The sequence below is a fragment of the Glycine max genome, chromosome 20 (genome assembly GCF_000004515.6).
Source record: "Glycine max cultivar Williams 82 chromosome 20, Glycine_max_v4.0, whole genome shotgun sequence".
Taxonomy (NCBI): Eukaryota; Viridiplantae; Streptophyta; class Magnoliopsida; order Fabales; family Fabaceae; genus Glycine; species Glycine max.
In genome coordinates this window covers 47,348,634-47,366,665 of record NC_038256.2, presented here as the reverse complement: position 1 = coordinate 47,366,665, position 18,032 = coordinate 47,348,634, and the positions used below count along the sequence as shown (strand labels likewise).

Below are 18,032 nucleotides of genomic sequence, written 5' to 3'. Positions count from 1 at the left end.
CATACTAACAAGATCCATTGATAAGGGTTAGATTCATAGAAGAATAAAAATCCATAAGTTATTAATTAATAAAAAAATCCATAAGGATTAAGAGATATTTACGTGGATAAAAATCAAAACATATGGAATATTTATATTGTTTATAGATGCTAATTAATTTTTAAAACATTTATATCTTTCATATATTCTAAACTAATTTTAAATGATTAAATAATTTATTTTTAACGATAATATAACAAATTAAATAAAATGAAACTTACAACATAAAGAATTTTTTGCAGTTGGAGATTAACAAGTTCATTGACTTTCAAATGTATACTTAATATAATTTATAATTTATTGACAGTATGATTCTTTTTATATTAATTATTTATAAAAATTATACTCACAATGTATTGTTAATATTTTTTCTAAATTGAAATTTTATAATTAATTCTTTTATATTAATTATTATGTTTTAAAATTACTTTTTAAATTGGAATTTTAATTTTTAACTTAAATATTATATACTCATTAAAGACTTTTTAAAAAAAATAACTATTAACAAATTCTTTTAAAAAAATTATTACAATATATAAATAAAAATAATGAAACAAAATACATGAACAATTAAGAAATTTAAATATAATTCTTTTGAATGTTGATTAAATATAAAGTTAAAAGTAAAAAAAAAATCATGTTTTGTCTTTTATATTTTTGTTTTTTTTTTGTTTTGATATATTAAGTTTAAAAGTTTTATTTTGTTCCTTTTATATTTTCAAATGAATATTTTTTCCATTTTTTTGTTGACATTAGTATTTCATCAATGTTTCAAATTTTAAAATAATTAATTTGATATTTTGATGAGTTAAAAACGTCGTAACACTCATACCTAATATTTTGCCATTGTCTCATTCTTTTAACTTTGTGGTTGCACCCGTGATAATTTCTCACCTTTTTTTCGTCTTCTTTAACCTTCTTCTACATAAACCTATACCCTAAATTAAAAAAAGGATAAAAACCAAAAATCAAAAAACAACAAAAAGGGTGTTATGTTATGTTGAGTTAGTGTTATTATGGTCATCGTTAACGAAAACCCACAACCTAGAACCACAATAAACAAAAAAGGCAAAAACTAAAAACATCATAGACCTATGAATCACTATATTTTGTGAAACATCATAAATTGACCCTTGACGACCTTAAAGAGTGTTTAGAGTGTCGACAGTGTTTTCCTTGGCACCATTAGGATTTGCAAAGAGGTCAAAGAAGGTGACGTCTTACTTGGCGAAGTGGAGCTTGAGAATTTAACACCCATGTTGAATCACACCTGAATGAGAGAGTTCTAAAACTGTACAAGTATAAGACTATAAAGTTAATGATGACTTAATTGAATTAATTAGTATTACCTATAAAAACAATATGCATATAATTTTTGGTAGCTTATCATTTAAAAACTTCATAGTTAAACGTGTTTGCCTTGGAATAGTTATATGTGTAGATTGAGGGATCTTGTGTCTCTTAGTTTAGGTTTTGATTTTGATCTTTTTACATGCCAAAACACATTTTATAGGTGTGACATTGTATTGATTGTTTAGATAGAATGTGTGCTAAGAATAGTTTATATATTTTTTACATGCATAAGGATAATCATTCATGATGGCTTTATACATGAGTTTTTGGAAGCAAAACAAGTTTTTCGTTGTGTAATCAATTACCAATTTGTGTAATCTATTACAAGATGAAAAGACTAACACAAGAACCAACTTTTTTTTTAGATATAGCCTAAAACCATTGAATTAATCGATTATCAAATATCGTAATTGATTACAAGACTTGTTTCAAGTAAAGGATAGGCTCTGTATATTGAAATGATCGATTACCGTTTATTGTAATCGATTAGAGTGCTTATAAAACACTTAGATTGCTTGTTGGACATTGAAATAATCAACTACCGATTATTATAATTGATTACTTTGGTTCACACAAGCAATACATGATCTATGTTAATTTGAGATAATCGATTACCACATATTGTAATCGATTACCATGATTTTGAAAATGCAAAACAAAGGTATTATGATCAAATTAATCAAATACAGTGATTACTAATCGTTTGGATCTATTTCTTTCTGCTAAATCTATAAATACTTTACTTGTTTTGTGTCTTTTCTGACTCTTTTTGCGAAACTTATCACGTCCAAATATTTCTAAGATTCATCAAAAGAGATTCTAATGCATTTTCTCTTAAGAGTTCAACATATCAAGGATATTGGAATCTCCATCATGGATTGGTCATTGATAAAGCTTGAAGAAGTATTGATCCGCACATCAAAGTGTATTCAATCCAATTCTAATTTCTTTATAGTTTTTTTTTTAATAATCTTGATTAGGGTTATCAAGGGATTTTCAATTGATAGAGTTTCAACTTTTGGGTTTTCTCTTGTAGGGTTAAAGGAAAAAGTAGATTAAGGGAATTGCATTTGCATAATGGTTGCACTTGGTTCTCTAAAAGTAGAATGCTCTAAGGGATCTTAGAATAACTGGATGTAGATCCTTTTGAGGACTAAATCAATATAAATTCATATTCTCGATTCTTTCTTTCTCTAACCCTTTGTTTTATGAATTTATCTTGATACTGGAATTGATATGTGTGGGTCATAAAACTATGTTTTCTAAGGTTTTTGAATATATTGATTTTATATGTTATTGATATTTCTTCAACGAGTCTTTTGAGAAACCCTTGATTTATAAAAGGGTATTGATTTTAATTTAATCTATGAAATATTTGGTAAAATTTTGAAGAATATATTCAAAACCTTTTTTTAGATTCTTAGTTGTACCAACAATAACATTGGTGATTTTGAAGTTTTCTAGAGAGCGTGTGAGTGAAGTCAAAACATGCTAAAAAATCTTGTGTTGGTTTATGAGAATAGTCATTTATCTTTGCAACAACCGAAGCAGATTGTCTGGGTCTAAAAAAAAACTATCTACACTAGTTTTTGCCTAGTAGAAGATTCTGACTAACAAGAAAGTTGAGTGATGTCTCATCGTGTGAAGTATTGTGGGGTGTGAATCACTAAGAAATCAACAAGCAGGGGCGTTACAAATAACATCTTAAGTGGTATCATGACAAATGCCTCCTATGAACAAATTTGTTCTATCAAAATCCATCTTTAAATTTGTTTTACTATACACAATCTCTAAATCCTTAATTCAACCACAAATAAAATCCCCAAATACCTAGTTGAATCCCTAAATTTAGTGATTTATATTTTTTTTAAACAAAAATAATGACAATTTTTAGTCATTACTGTCTTAAATTAATTATTTTAAAAACAACGAAACATTAATGTTGTTAACGAAAAACTGAAATAAGGACCAAAACGAAATCCTTAAAAATATAAAAGACCAAAATGAGACTTTTAAAACTTAAATTAATAAAACGAAAAATACTAAAACATAAAAGATTAAAAGTGATATTTAGCAACAAAAAAAAAGAAACTTAAGATGGTCAAGAGAAATTTTGTTTTGCTCATCTAAAAAACATTGTTGGGACCTATTGTATCCACTTTCCTTCTTTGTTTATCCACTCCTTTTTTCAATTTATTTTTTTAAAAAAATGTCCTATTTCAAAAAATGCACTCCTTTATTGATAATTTTGAAAAACCACCCCATGAATTTTAAGGCTCAAACTTGACATGAATTTTAGCATTCTACAAATGCCAAAGGTTCTAGTTCTAAGATCTCCTATGTAGACATAAAAATAGAATCAAATAATTTGAAAAATGCTAATAGAAGTGATAAACAAACATAATTGGAATGAAAATACACTGGACTTGATCATTACTTGTCAACCAAATCTGAATATACGTATAATAATGAACCAAATTAACCCTAATGAAACAACAATTAATGATAGCACAATGCAAGAGTTGCAATAATAGAAGCATTTGGTGGTACGGTGGATGTTTCATAATTAGTTTTCTCTCCAAGAACCCAAGATTTTTCTTTAAAATTTGAGTCCCACTCTAAATATCCAAGGCAGTGGTTCAACCTCAAGGTCTTCTCGTTCACTCCCTCAAAAACAACAACCATAATAAATCCCCAATCCCTAACCCCAACCTTATCCATGAAGACCAAAAACCAATAACAAAAAGACAACAAAGAACAAATTTCCATAAAGCCTCTTTTGCCTCATCAAAATGTGGGGTTTTGAGCCTTGTCTCGATGCACGAGAAGCAGGTTTATAGGAAATCAATGATTATCATGTCGTCCTCTACCAGTAACCTTTCTGATCATATCGAGTCCACAAAGGGCTTTGCTTTGTCCTAGTAGGAGGTTGTCTGGTGGACTTTAGGTTTTGCCGAAGAAGAAGATGGTCACCGTTGTTGCCAGAATCTCAAATGTCTCAATGCACTATTTGGATACAAAAATTGGGGGTTAGGTGAGGTTTTCTTGGGGGGTGGATAATTTTCTCAAAACTGCTAGTAAGGGAGTGTATTTTTTAAAGAATAACATTTTTGGAAAACAAATTGAAAATGAGAGTGAATAAGTAAAAAAGAGGAATGAATATAGCAAATGCCAAATTTGTTTTGCTAGTTATGAAAATATGGTGTGTAGAATGTACTTTTTTGGGTTCTAGTTAGAGATAGCTAACTTTGAGCTATTTTGATATGCGACCTTTTGCATTATTTTGATTCATTGTTATGTTATTTGCGAATTCTCTTAATTTTGCATTGTTTTCAAGTAGGGATAGTTAACAACACATTGTTGTCAACTCTGGGGGCATGAGTCAATTTTGAGTTGAGTCATGGCTTCTTGCAAATGATAGAAAGAAATTAATTCCATGGGGCAACCTCTAAAGACCCTATGGCACACCTAAAGAGGTTGCTGAGGTTGATTGACATCGTCAATGTGCAAAATGTGTCCATAAAATATACAAAATTGCTCGTTTTTCCATTCTTATTGTATGGGAAAGCTTGGGATTGACTTTGTGCTTTACCTGAGCACAACATCATGACATGGGAGGAATGCTCCAAGAAGTTCATTTGGATTTTTTTTTTCTATAGTTAAATTGATTGGTGTCCCCCAAATTGAGAGTAGAATATCAATTATGCTTATAGTACGTGATTTGTGTTGATCCAACAAATTTTTACATAACAAAAAAAATTAAGCATATTTCTCACTAAATAGATTATTTTCCACATACGAAAGTAATAAAGCCTTACATCATTATATCAATCCTATAAGTTTGTAAAATGTATGTTTAAATGAAAGAAAATAGAAAATTTTAAAAATATTTTATCAAAGTGCCCCATTTAAAAAATCATTTTTTTCCTCAGACGATGAACTTTATTTTTAAACCAAGAGATCCTCAATATAAATATAATTCTTTCACTATATAGTTTAATTATTGTATTTATCAAATATAATATATAATATATAAATAATTTAGAATGAACATGATACCCTTCGATCAAAAGTCCATGATTTAAAAGGTTAGATTATTTGACAATAATACCACGTCATAAATGAAATAAAAAATATTTACAAATTTTAATTATATATAATTAGGTGTATTTTTTTTATTAAAGCATATTTCTCTTTCCCATAATATATATATATATATATATATATATATATATATATATATTAAAAATATATAGTTAATGAAACTTAAATATACATGTGAATATATAAATAGAGAAGAAACTTTCTTATTTAGAAATAATTAATGTATTTAATAAATATAATTCATATTATTAAATGAAGGCTAATGTTATTAGGTGTGTATGCGCGCACATACCTGCATGTTAAAAATTATTAGTCTTTGAATTATTAGTGTTGAAATATATATTTCTTTTAATTATTTTTTAAAGCAAAATTACTTTATAGAACACTATTTAAATAGAAGAAATCTTAAAGATATTAAAATAATATATAAATTCATAAAAAGAAACATACAACTATGACATCGATGAAAACAAAACTTGTTTTTTTTTTTTAAAAAAAAACTATAGATAAAATATAAGAAAAAATATGAAAAGTTGAAAATATCATGTAGCAAACATTTAACATAGGCACTTAGCATTCTCGCAGGCTGCTGCAAAAGAATGTGTTTTGGGGCCATTTCGTCCCCTTTCAATAAATTCTTTAAAAAACAATATTTTTTATAATCTTTTGCATCTAAAATTAATTAATAATTTCGCACTAAATATTTTTAGAGATGCAAAATTCACTGAGTGAAGGGGAAATCACCCTTTCGCCGAAATTGATGAATAGACAAGTTGTTATGCAGGAAAAAAAATATATGACTTTTTGAAGATGTGTATAAATTTCTTTCGTATTCATTCTTTATTTACACTTTCTCATACCTTTACAAGTTTTTTTTTATTAAAAACGTTTAATATTTAATCAAATAAATGTAACGTGAAATGTGTTCAAATATTTCAATCAAATTTGAAAATATGATTCAATGTTGTGTGAATGATTAGCTTGTTGTTTCTTTAAAACTAAGAATAAAAATTAAAATAAATATAAACACGTATTAACTTTGTTCTATTTATTTTTTACCACATTATTTATTTTATATCATTTTTCTCCTTTTCCCCCTTCTTGGATTTTATCACTGTTACTAATAAATTTTGAAAAACATAATTATTTTTTTTTTATAGAAGGGCATTAGAATATAAATTATTTTCTCGGCTAACATTTTTTAATTAAATTAATATTAATATATATGACATATATGTGTAGGACGAGGTGAGTACTATAATATCCATGCATGCACTCATTCTTGTAAAAAAATATGGATAAATACTCGCCCCAACAAACATTATTTTTTTTACTTCGGACGATTTTACGGATACCCATATGATCCAAATCTATTTTGTCATCTCTACTATCACATAACTCTCTGTCCAAATAAAATACCTCTAGCTATGTACAAACTATAAATTAGAAAAATGATTTATTTATTTAATTATATTTATTGTGAAAATAATATATGCATCGATAGTATAAAATCTTCTTACACTCACATGTAATAATTTTTTAGTTTAATGATTATGTATTGTCATGGGTTCGAATCCGGAAACAGCCTACCTTCGCATAGCTAAGAGCCTCTGGGCAATGGGGTAAGAAGTTTTGATTATGTATTGTCAATTTCAAATAATTTTATACAATCATCTAACATAAATCATCATTAACATAACTTTTAAAACAATTATAAAAAAATTCAAAAAACTTATATATATGGTGATTTGTGATTAGACGATGATATCAAATTATTTTAAACTATCAATATATGACCTAATTTCTAATAAAATTTAACTATTTTCTTAAAAATAAATCATTTGAAAAAAAGTTAACCAACCCCTTTTTTCCTTCTAGCTAGTCTCCTTCACCACATTCCTCCGTTTCAAAACTCCATGCCACACTCCCATCCTAAATGCCCAATTTCCCATTTTTCTGCCCACCCTCCTTTAACAATCTCTCATTTTAAACCCCATCCTTCCATTTTTTTTCCATCCACCCTCCTGCACCCCCCCCCCCCCCAATTTCCTAAGGAGATTAATAAAGGTTATTATAGAGGGAGAGACTTGAATAGAGGTACAAATAGAGGGAAAAGGGTGGAGCAACTCTCCCTTCATTTTAGGGTTTTTTTAAAAAATAAATTAAAGTGCATTTCAATAAAAATAATGACATAAGAAATTGTAAATTTTTTAGTGGATATTAGAGTAAAGAAGTTTTACCCCTACATAAAATATTTGTTAATCTCATATTTTTATAGGTTTCAAAAAATCCAACTTGTTATATCAATTGCAAGAAAGTTATTTTCTTTGACCAAGTTAGTTAAGTAATAAAGTTTTTGAACATCTTTTGTTTGGTTTTTCACAAGGACTAACAGATCAATATTGAAGAGTACATGACAATTGCTCCCACAAGATTTCTTTTTACATGAATATATCTAATAACTTTTATTTTTGTTCCTATAAAAACAGTGTTTCCTGCATAAGACAATTATTTTTTTAACTGAATCTAAAAAGTTATAAGAGATGAAAGATAGAACAATTTTTTTTTATTAAGTTTATTACTTAATCGTTCTAGGATTTTCAATCATAAAAAAAGCATTCAAGGATTTTCTTATTCATTCATTCTTTTGCTCAAAAGTGGTTGAAACCATTATATACTAACAGGTCGGGGTAGAACCACCCCTATAAAATCCTGCCAAAGCAGTTCAATACAAGCAATATAAGAGGCTCATCGTAAACCAACATAGCCTCATAAAATGTCATGGGACCTCTCTGCTAAAACATCAACAACACAAATTGCCCTCCTATGAGCGTAAGTGACGGATTTGAAGGCAAAACTCATAATTGTTAAAAGAGTTTGCCACTAGTAACAAATCTGTCTCAATCCAAAGCAACCTGATTCCCCACTCTCAAGCTCATTCCATTTTCTTAATATTTGTTTGTATTCTTTAAAACTATCTTTTATAAGAAATAATTATATTGAAGGTATGATCGATTGAATACTAAATACTAAAATGTACTTGAAATGTGATCAAATCTTTGAACTAAATTTTAAATTTTGATATGTCAATCCATCCTCATTATTCATCTATTTATTTATTTATTGGTTCGCCAATCAAAGAAAATATAAGAGAGTTTAGAATATTTATTTAATTTAATATAATATTTATACAACTATGCGTTCTATAATGATTTTAATTAGATTATACTTACAATATAACCGTTATACAATATAATATTAAAAATATGAGATCTTTTTCAATTAACTGGCAGAATATCTTTTTATATATTTACTAGAAATAAACTCTTTTATATGATATATATCAAGAAAAGATTGTTATTTTTTTAGTAATAGTAATATTTTGTTTGGTATAGAAAGATTGTTATTTCTTTAAAACTTACGATAAAACTGAAGGTAAATTTTATGAAAAAGATGGAGAATATTATGTGGTGAGCGTTTCACATGGCATTTCCACAAGTTGTTACAAAAGGATGCGGTTGAGGCCATTCCATTCCCTTTCAAGAATTCTATAAAAAAAAAAACTAATTATTACTATTATTATGTTTTTTTTTCTTATTGATTTTACATTTAATTATATCTAGAGATGCAAAATTCACTCTGGACAAAGGCAGAATCACCCTTTCACTAGCGTGGATGAGTTGACAAGTTACGGAGGGCAAAATCGTCGTTTGGGAGGCGGGTTTAATTTTTCTTCTTCACTATCCAATTGATTCGCACCTCCGAACCTTTTTTTTTCTTTTTTTAATAACAGTGCCATATTATTCTCTTTAAAGCTTCTTTCTTGCTGTCATTTCATTTGCATGATGAGAAGATGATGATATTCCACCCTCTGTTACCGTTGGTAAATTAGCCCATACATTTATTATTTTATTTTATTTTATTTCTGTCTTATTCTTTTTTTATATAAAGAAAAGCTGTTATTTGACATTTCTGCTTCTGTGCCTCTGGATTTGCATCTTGTCATCATATTCTTTTTAATGTGAGCTACCGTTATATATTCTCCTATTTTATATTTTCTTCTCAATTTCTTTAATGAAATAGTATAATAACGCCAAGCAAGTTGCACAAAAAAGGTGCACACTGTTATTGTGATGGATAATTGATAAATGATAATCTCTGCTTTATGAATTTATTTATTTTTCTTTATTTGACCTCCATTAGAGGGTGCAACAAGGACAAGAAATCGGATTTGTATTTTTCTTGGAGAAAAAAGAAAAAGAAAAGAAAAGGGAAAGTTTTTGTTATATACTTGGTATTGGATGAAGGATTGGCATCATGATGATACCAACCCCACAAATCCTTTTTACCCTGAAACAGTGTCAGATTATAGAGAAAGATCAATTAAAGTAATGACTTGTTTTATGCTCATACGTATTTATGTAAAAAATGGTTTGGTAGGCTTTTGTTAAGATATAGATAATAGATGCATACTATGCTACCAATGTCAGTGTTTAGTTATAGGCTAGATAGGTCTGTGAACAGTGCCTGCCTGGGGTTTGGGAGAGACTAGAAAGTAGAAAGGGACTTTATTACCAAAGAGACTAAAAAGGTTTCTCTTGGTTAGCCACTGTTGTTTCAAAGGCCAGAGCCCTGAGCTTTGTTTGTTTGATGGGTTCTTGCTGTTACATCCTCGGTAATCTGAGGGAATTCATGGCTGTGTCACTGCTTTCCTGTACCATAATGCCCCTTTTCTTGGGCTTTGTATCTTCCTTGTGTCTTATTGCAAGTTGTTTCACCACCACCCATTCAGCCTTTGTAGGGTGTTTCAGTCCTGAATCTGCTGCTGCACGGTGATTTTATTGCCCCCTCTCTCTCCTTTTTTTTTTTCTTTCCTTTTTTATTTTTATTTTCATGGGACTATTTCTTTCTTCTTATCCTGTGAACTTGTCTGTTTCTTTTCATTTTTTTGTCTCCTTTCTTTTATTTGTTGTCTGCATGTAAGTAGCCATTTTCATTTCTCATTCATGTTTTTCTTTTTCATATCTACAAATGCTGCTCTGGGTGATTTCAACTTACTAATAATGTTTTTGTTCTCCCTTTGATTTCCAATTCCCCCTCTCCCCCTCTGCTGTGCTACCAAATGTTAAACTTGTTGCGTTGTTGATGGTGTGGGACAGGAAAATACTGAAGGCTGAAATTACCAAGTAGTTAATGGCGTCAACATCTTGCGTTGGTAACACTTCATTATCTATGAAAGATTCAGCTTCGAGCTATTCTGCATATCCTCTTCCTCTAGCAAAATATGAGGAGGTTGTGGACAATCCCCAGCTCTTCATGTTTACCTTGGAGAAACTTCACGCTGCTATGGGTACCAAGTTCATGTAAGCTCCCTGAATATCATTTGGCCGTAACCTACATAAGTATTTTTTTTTATTTACTTTAGAAGTGTTCATAGGGGGGTCAAAACTTTAAGGCCTCTGTAAGCTGTTAGAGAGGATGATGAGTTGGTTGGGAAATCCTTGAAATTAACTGCTAGAGCCTGTTCTTGGTTCGTTATGAAGATATGAAACATGCAAACTTGTCATGTGAAACTCCTGGCATCGTGTTCTGTAGTCCTCTGTATTGATTTTGAGATTGATATATCTGATAATATTTGATGGTTCTACCGCCTAATAATGTTAGTGGCATTCTTTGGCTTTGCCAACCAGTTTAAAATAATTCTGTTGTTAAAATGTCTGCAGTGGAGCCTCAGCTTATAGCTTTGTAGTTTTTGAAAGTATTGTCCCCTTCAGAATTAATGCCTTTTAATTGCATAACTTTGTAACTTGAAAGCATGCATCCCCAACATCTTTTTAGTTACTTCTGTGGCATTTGAAATTTTGTTGCAGGATTCCCATTGTTGGAGGAAGAGAACTAGATTTGCATCGCCTCTTTGTTGAAGTGAGTTCTCGAGGAGGGATTGCGAAGGTAAGATGTGAAGATTATAATTCTCATTATGCTGGCTTGCCTTTTCACGTCTTAAAATTGCCGTGCATGTCCAATGCCTGTGATTTGTGAACTGAAATAAGATCAAACTTCTGTTTATCTACTGTGTTCGTTTTAGTCAGAGGACAAAGAGCGGATCACTAGTTTGATTGACTGGTAAACATAAGTTTGTATGAGAACTTAATTTATTGTTGAAGAAGCATTGTATTTTTTTTATAGCTGACCCCAACCAATTGTTATTAAGCATTTTCAACAATTAATTGGTTTAATACAAATTCAACTGCTAGTGATCGGCTCTGATAGAATCATTTCCCACAAGCGGTTGAATTTGTATTAAATCAATTAATATTTCCCGGTGTTCATTGTGGTTCATTTTGTATGATGTTCTGGTAGAAAACTGTGAATTATTTTCACTATTTCACTATTCTTTTGAGCTATATAGTTTTTTTTTGTTTACTTGGTTGCAGTTGTAAAAGTTATAGTATCTGGTTAATCTGTCTTGCAGATAATTAGAGAGAGGAAATGGAAAGACGTAACTTCAGTCTTTAATTTTCCATCAACAGCTACAAATGCTTCTTTTGTGTTGCGGAAGTACTATGTTTCATTGCTCTACCATTATGAACAAATCTACTTCTTTAAAGCTCGTGAATGGGATCCTATTGCTCCTGGTATTTTCATATAAACCACATTGCTGATTAGAATTAATGTTAGGGATGGGGCCCATCTAAGATATTAGATGTCCATTTCTCTTTGACAGATGTTTCGCAGAACCAATCGACCCTGCCAGTTCCTCCTCCAAAAATGCAGTTTCAGCAGCCTTTGTCAGAAACTCAACCAGCTGTCTTTCAACTGTCAAATGTTAATGCTGCTAAATTGCCTGAAGGTCTTTGCTCTTTCTTTTTGTTGGCCCAAAACAAGATTAATTGTTAACCACAACTTACAAAGAAAAAGGAAAAAAGGGGTTAATATGGTCATGAGAATTTTTAGTCTTAGCTTCTAATACTCTTTTAGGCTATGTTTAGATTGATGGCAAATAATGGAATGGAGTAGAATGAAATGACATTGGTTGCCATGTTAGGACTGCTTAGATTAAAATAGAATGTTAGTAACTTGATGGGATCTATTCTAATTCCATATATCTATTTTTCTTTCCCTAAGTTTGGGGATATGTGATAGACCAATGATAATTCTTACCATTTGTCCATTTTTTAAACAATAGGATGGAAATTTTACAACCTTTCACCATAAAATGTCTAAACAATGGTATAATAATTTATTCCATTCTATTCCTTTTCATCCCTTGCTATTCCATTCAACCTATTATTGGATATCCAAACAAGACTAGCCTTTCTTTCATGAAATAGTTATGCTGATCATAAGTCATACTTGAGAGCAGGTTTTGAGAGGTGGTGTAAGCAGATTAAGTGGCTAAATTTTTGTGTATGTGCCAGGTGCCACTGTATGGTTAACCAGACAAAGTAGGTCTAGTGTTTTATCTTCATTTTGGCCTTCAGGATTTATGTTACATGACTTAATGGAAACGAGCATTGTATCAAATATCAGTGATCCTTCAAATATGTTTGGCAGTTACCTGAATCACCCATTCTTGTTTATACGGAATCACACATATTGTGCATGCTGGAAATTTCGTTTCTACCTATTTTATCATCTGAAGGATATGTTTTTATGTGCGTTCGGTGGCATAATGAGCTTGCATTTGATTGATGGCACTCGCATCAATTTGGCTATAATGTTAATTTATATGGAAGATCATTTGCAGAATTGCAATATCTTGTCCATGTTATTATTGAAGTTGGATTTGTCTTTTTGTATGGTTTTTTGATGACCCATCAGTGATTCAATGTCTTTAACTCTCATGACTGATTGATTATTTGATAAATAGTACTGTTTATTCCCTTGTTGTCTTCAGCAATGGCAGCATCTTCGGCAGGTTCTCCAGTCATTGGGGTCATTGATGGGAAATTTGAAAGTGGGTATCTAGTTACTGTCACAATTGGTTCGGAAAAACTCAAAGGTGTGCTTTATCAAGCTCCACAAAACCCTGTATTGACAGCATCCCATCATAGTGCCTCAGCTAATAACAACAATGCTTCTGCTTCATTGGGTGTCCATCGTCGACGACGCAGGAAGAAATCAGAAATAAAAAGGAGAGATCCTGCTCATCCAAAACCTAACAGAAGTGGGTACAATTTCTTCTTTGCTGAGCAGCATGCAAGACTAAAGCTACTTCACCATGGAAAGGACAGAGAGATTAGTAGGATGATTGGTGAACTCTGGAACAAGTTAAAAGAATCAGAAAAGACGGTAAGGAATTTGTTTAACATTGTCTTTTATATAGTGCATAAGCTCATATGCATCTTTTGGTTCTTGTACCTGGGCCGTATGAATATTAATGCGCTGAGTTTGACTGGCATAAAGGTTTATCAAGAGAAGGCCATGAAGGATAAAGAGAGGTACAGAGTAGAAATGGAGGATTATCGGGAGAAACTGAAGATGGGCCCAGTTATCAGTGATGCTGTGCCGCTTCAACAACGACTTCCTGAACCAGATACTGACATGTTGGATGAAGCTGAGGGAGATTCTCCTCAAACTCCAGAGGAGAGCAGCTCTGGTGGAAGTGATTATGAAGATTATAATAAAACTGCAGAGAGAGGTTTTGATATGGATGCATTGCCTGTTATAGGAATGGGCGCAGAAACAAGTTATTTGGGTTCAGAAGAGAAGTTATCTAAGGGGGGGTTATGAGCTTCTCCAGGAGAGAGAGAGAGAGAGAGAGGTTAGCTGGCACTGATTTTTAGCAGAGATTTTCTTATGGTAATTTTAGATGCAGTGGAGATTTGAGGTAGGATTCAGGTTGCAGTGCTTACAACACAGTGCTTAACTGTGAGTTTTGTCATTTTTAATGTTTTTATTAAGGTGTTCATGTTGGCTTCATGCCATATTGCTGTTGTACATCTGGCATGCTGACATGGATGATGGATGATGGATGGTAACTTGTTAATTAGGCCTTTGGGAGCAGTGGACACTGGGGAGTCTGCTCTTCCTATGTTATTAGGTCCATCGAGACCTAAGAATAAAATGTTGCCTCTTTCAAAAATTTATTCTTTAGAACAGGTATAGGGTGTTTTTGGTTTGTATTTTTAAAAATTGTTTTTAGTTTTTTTGAAAAAAATAATTTATTGAATGGGAAAAACCCAACAATCCAAGCACCTTCACTATTTCGGATGAGTCCATAAAACCCAATAGGTTTCCCTAGCAGATAAGTAGTGTCTATTTCGTAGCTTCCATTCCATAGTTGTCAACCTTAAGACAGGCAACAGGCAGCGTCTGATGATCCAAGTGCATCCCAAAGAACCTAAGAGTAAGGGCAATCATCTTTTTATGTTATTTTATACAACACTAGTATCTTTCATCTAAGATAATTAGGTAAAGTGAAATAATTTGTACTAATTAATTTTCATGTTTAGTAATGTTTGTTATGATTTTAAAATATAAAAGAATATAAAACTAATTATTTTTTCTATTTTTAATTATGAGACTTAATTATCTTTTTTTAAAAAATAAAATTTAATTACCTAATTTATTAAAATTAAGAAAAATGACTAATTTAGTTAATAGTCATAAATTTGCTTTAAATTTATATCTTTTTTGAAATCATCCTTGTTATTAATAACTTTTTCTTTTGTTTTTATGGACTTTTCTCTTTCTTCAAATTAATTAATTATCGGTACAATTAATTTGGGGTATTGTTGTCTAATAATAATTAATGTAATGTACAATATAAATTAAGTCATAAAAAAACTTCATTTTTTATTCTGATCTTATAAATAGGATCAGATATAATATTTAAACTAAAATATCACTTAAAGTTTGTACAGAAATCTGGATCATTAGATTAAATATTCCTTAAAAGTTAAAACTAGTAGGAAAATTTGGACCATTAAATTAATTTAATGGTTCAAAATGAGGGAAAGTCACTGGGACCAAAGTTACCGGATCCAAATCCATGGTCTTATGTTGGCACTCATGCCATAAAAGCCAAATAAAGAATTTTATATATTTTCAGGAACTTTTAACCGTCGAGAAAATTTGATAATAAAATTAGTTACAATTTAAGATATAAATGTAAGTATGTTATATTGTTTAAAAAAACATTAATTCAATATGAAACTTCTCTGCTCACAATAATGAATATGACTAAAAAATTTAATGATAATTATTAAATATGACTTAAAATCTAAGTATCTAACTATCTTCCTCTCTCTCTCACCCACCCACCTAAAACAAGTATTAAAACTAGCATTTAATATGATATTTATGTAAATATATAAATTGAATTTTCTTATATTTTATTCATTATTATATTTAATAACTAGAATATATGTTTATTAATTTTATGAATTTCATATTTATATTTATATATATATCGAATTTTTTATTAAAAAATAAAAGAATAGTGCTTATATATTCGTTCTTTTTATTGTTTAAAAAATATTTTATTAAAATATACTTTTTCTTCTATAATAAGAATTAGTATATTTATTAAATAATACTTAATTTACACTAAATGTATAGCATATCCTCCTTTTTAATTTAGAGTATATATTTAAAAATATTACGATGGTCCTGTTGTTTTCTAATTTCATCTTGTTTGTTTTTTCAACAATATAAAAGTTTTTTTTCCTATTATTAAATATTTTATTTAATAATATTAATTTAGCATTCATGTAAATATATAAATAAAATTATTGTTAATGTTAACCAACAAATTTAATAATGTCATATAATTGACTATAAAAAAATATTATTATATTTAATAAATATAATATATGTTATAAAATTTATGACTTTTCATATAATATATATATATATATATATATATATATATATATATATATATATATGTTAAGAATATATTATTAAATTAAAAATTATAATATATATATATATATATATATATATATATATATATTATTAAATAAATGCTAAAATATGCTTTTGGTTCTTTATCTTATTTTTATGATTTATTTTGGTTATTTTTTATCTTATTTTTAAGATTTGTCATGATTTTTTTTTATCTTTAAAAGATTCGTTGGTCCTTTCTTTTAAAATTTTGGTAAATTTAGTCTTTTAGAAATAGTGATGGCTCATTCTTTTAACATGATTTTGAAATTTTTTTAATGATTAATAAACTTATTTAATTAGATTCACCTACATCTCATAATTTTTTTTTTCAAAATTAGAAAGTAAAAGTATATATTTTTTAATATAAAGTATTTATAAATTCAAAATGTTTTAAATTAATGACAAATAGAATTGCATTTTATTATAGTATATAACTTTGATAATTATTACATCATTCTATAATTTTTAACTGAATAATATTTTCATAAAACTCTTTGTTGGATTGAAAGATTTTTTCATATGTATTATATATGCAAAATTTCATATTAATCCAAAATTATTTACTATCTTATTCATATATATTAAAATAAACATAAATTTTGACACTCATAATCTTAATAATATGTGAATATAATTCAACGGTTGAATCAATAAAATTGTATTTTGACCATTTAATAATTTGAATAGATATATGGTGAATGTGTTCCAAACCCGGTTAAGCAGGTCCAACTTAATATACATATAATTTAATAATAAAATAATAATTATTTTGACTCTATAAGTATAATGTGTCTACATAGCCTTAACCTTCACAACTAGATACCACTTTCGTCAAACTGTCAAAGACTTTAAGTATTGATTTGTTGTCATTCGTCCAAGTGTTCATTATAGTCATTCACCCCACTCACCATTGTTTCTCCACTGGTATGACAACAAACCACCATTTACTTTCCCTTTTCTTTATTTCGTCCCCTTTATCTTTTTCATTTTAGTTTCATTAATTTTTATTTTTAATGATTTTTTTCTTCCATTTTTGTTTATGTTATTTTTCACTTTAGCAAATTGTTGAGATTTGTTGTTTTGATTTTATGAAGCCTCCAAACTCTTTTTCTTTCATGTACACACCATTTTTTTTAATTTTCACAATATATTATTATTTTAAGCAATTGACTAGTCTATCCAATCCAATTAAGATCAGGTGAATTCAAGTTGGGTTGCTTAATAAAAAAAACATGTGAATTAAATCCAACTATTTTTCATTAGTCTAGGTCTTAAGCTAGACCAAACTTGATTAGGTCATTAACACTTCTATTCATCAATATCTTCTTTAGAAGATAGTTCTTTTTGAGGTATATATTAACACTAAATATGAACACTTCTAATAGAGATTCAAACTTTTGTTCATAAGAAATGAGTCCCTTACATTGAAAATGTTTATTTTTTCTTATTTATTTATTTTTCATATTTTTTTAGTATTCTTTACAAGTGTCTTTGATAGGAAACAATCATGTTCTTAAATACTAAATGCAATTTGAATTATAATAATATTTTATAATTGAACTTGAAAATATTATTGGTTACTTCCAAAAAAATGCATTAATTTAAACTATAAAAATGATTTTTCATGTTTAAAAAAATTCAAG

The 18,032-nt window shown here is 28.9% G+C and overlaps 1 protein-coding gene across 7 annotated transcripts; it reads left to right on the top strand.

Moving 5' to 3' along the window:
* Positions 1-9,042: 9,042 nt before the first annotated feature.
* On the top strand, positions 9,043-14,581 carry LOC100807028 (high mobility group B protein 15). 7 transcript variants are annotated; one of them, XM_006606516.4, is made up of 7 exons: positions 9,043-9,379; positions 10,656-10,859; positions 11,367-11,445; positions 11,969-12,131; positions 12,221-12,346; positions 13,394-13,788; positions 13,903-14,581. In XM_006606516.4, the coding sequence occupies exons 2-7, from the start codon at positions 10,690-10,692 to the stop codon at positions 14,227-14,229; spliced, it is 1,260 nt and encodes a 419-aa protein (XP_006606579.1). In that variant the 5' UTR covers positions 9,043-9,379; positions 10,656-10,689; the 3' UTR covers positions 14,230-14,581. The 7 variants fall into 7 exon arrangements, with proteins under 7 accessions (XP_006606579.1, XP_006606581.1, XP_014628462.1 ...); XM_006606518.4 differs by lacking the exon at positions 9,043-9,379 and adding an exon at positions 9,471-9,517; XM_014772976.3 differs by lacking the exon at positions 9,043-9,379 and adding an exon at positions 9,595-9,611.
* The last annotated feature ends 3,451 nt before the right edge of the window (positions 14,582-18,032 follow it).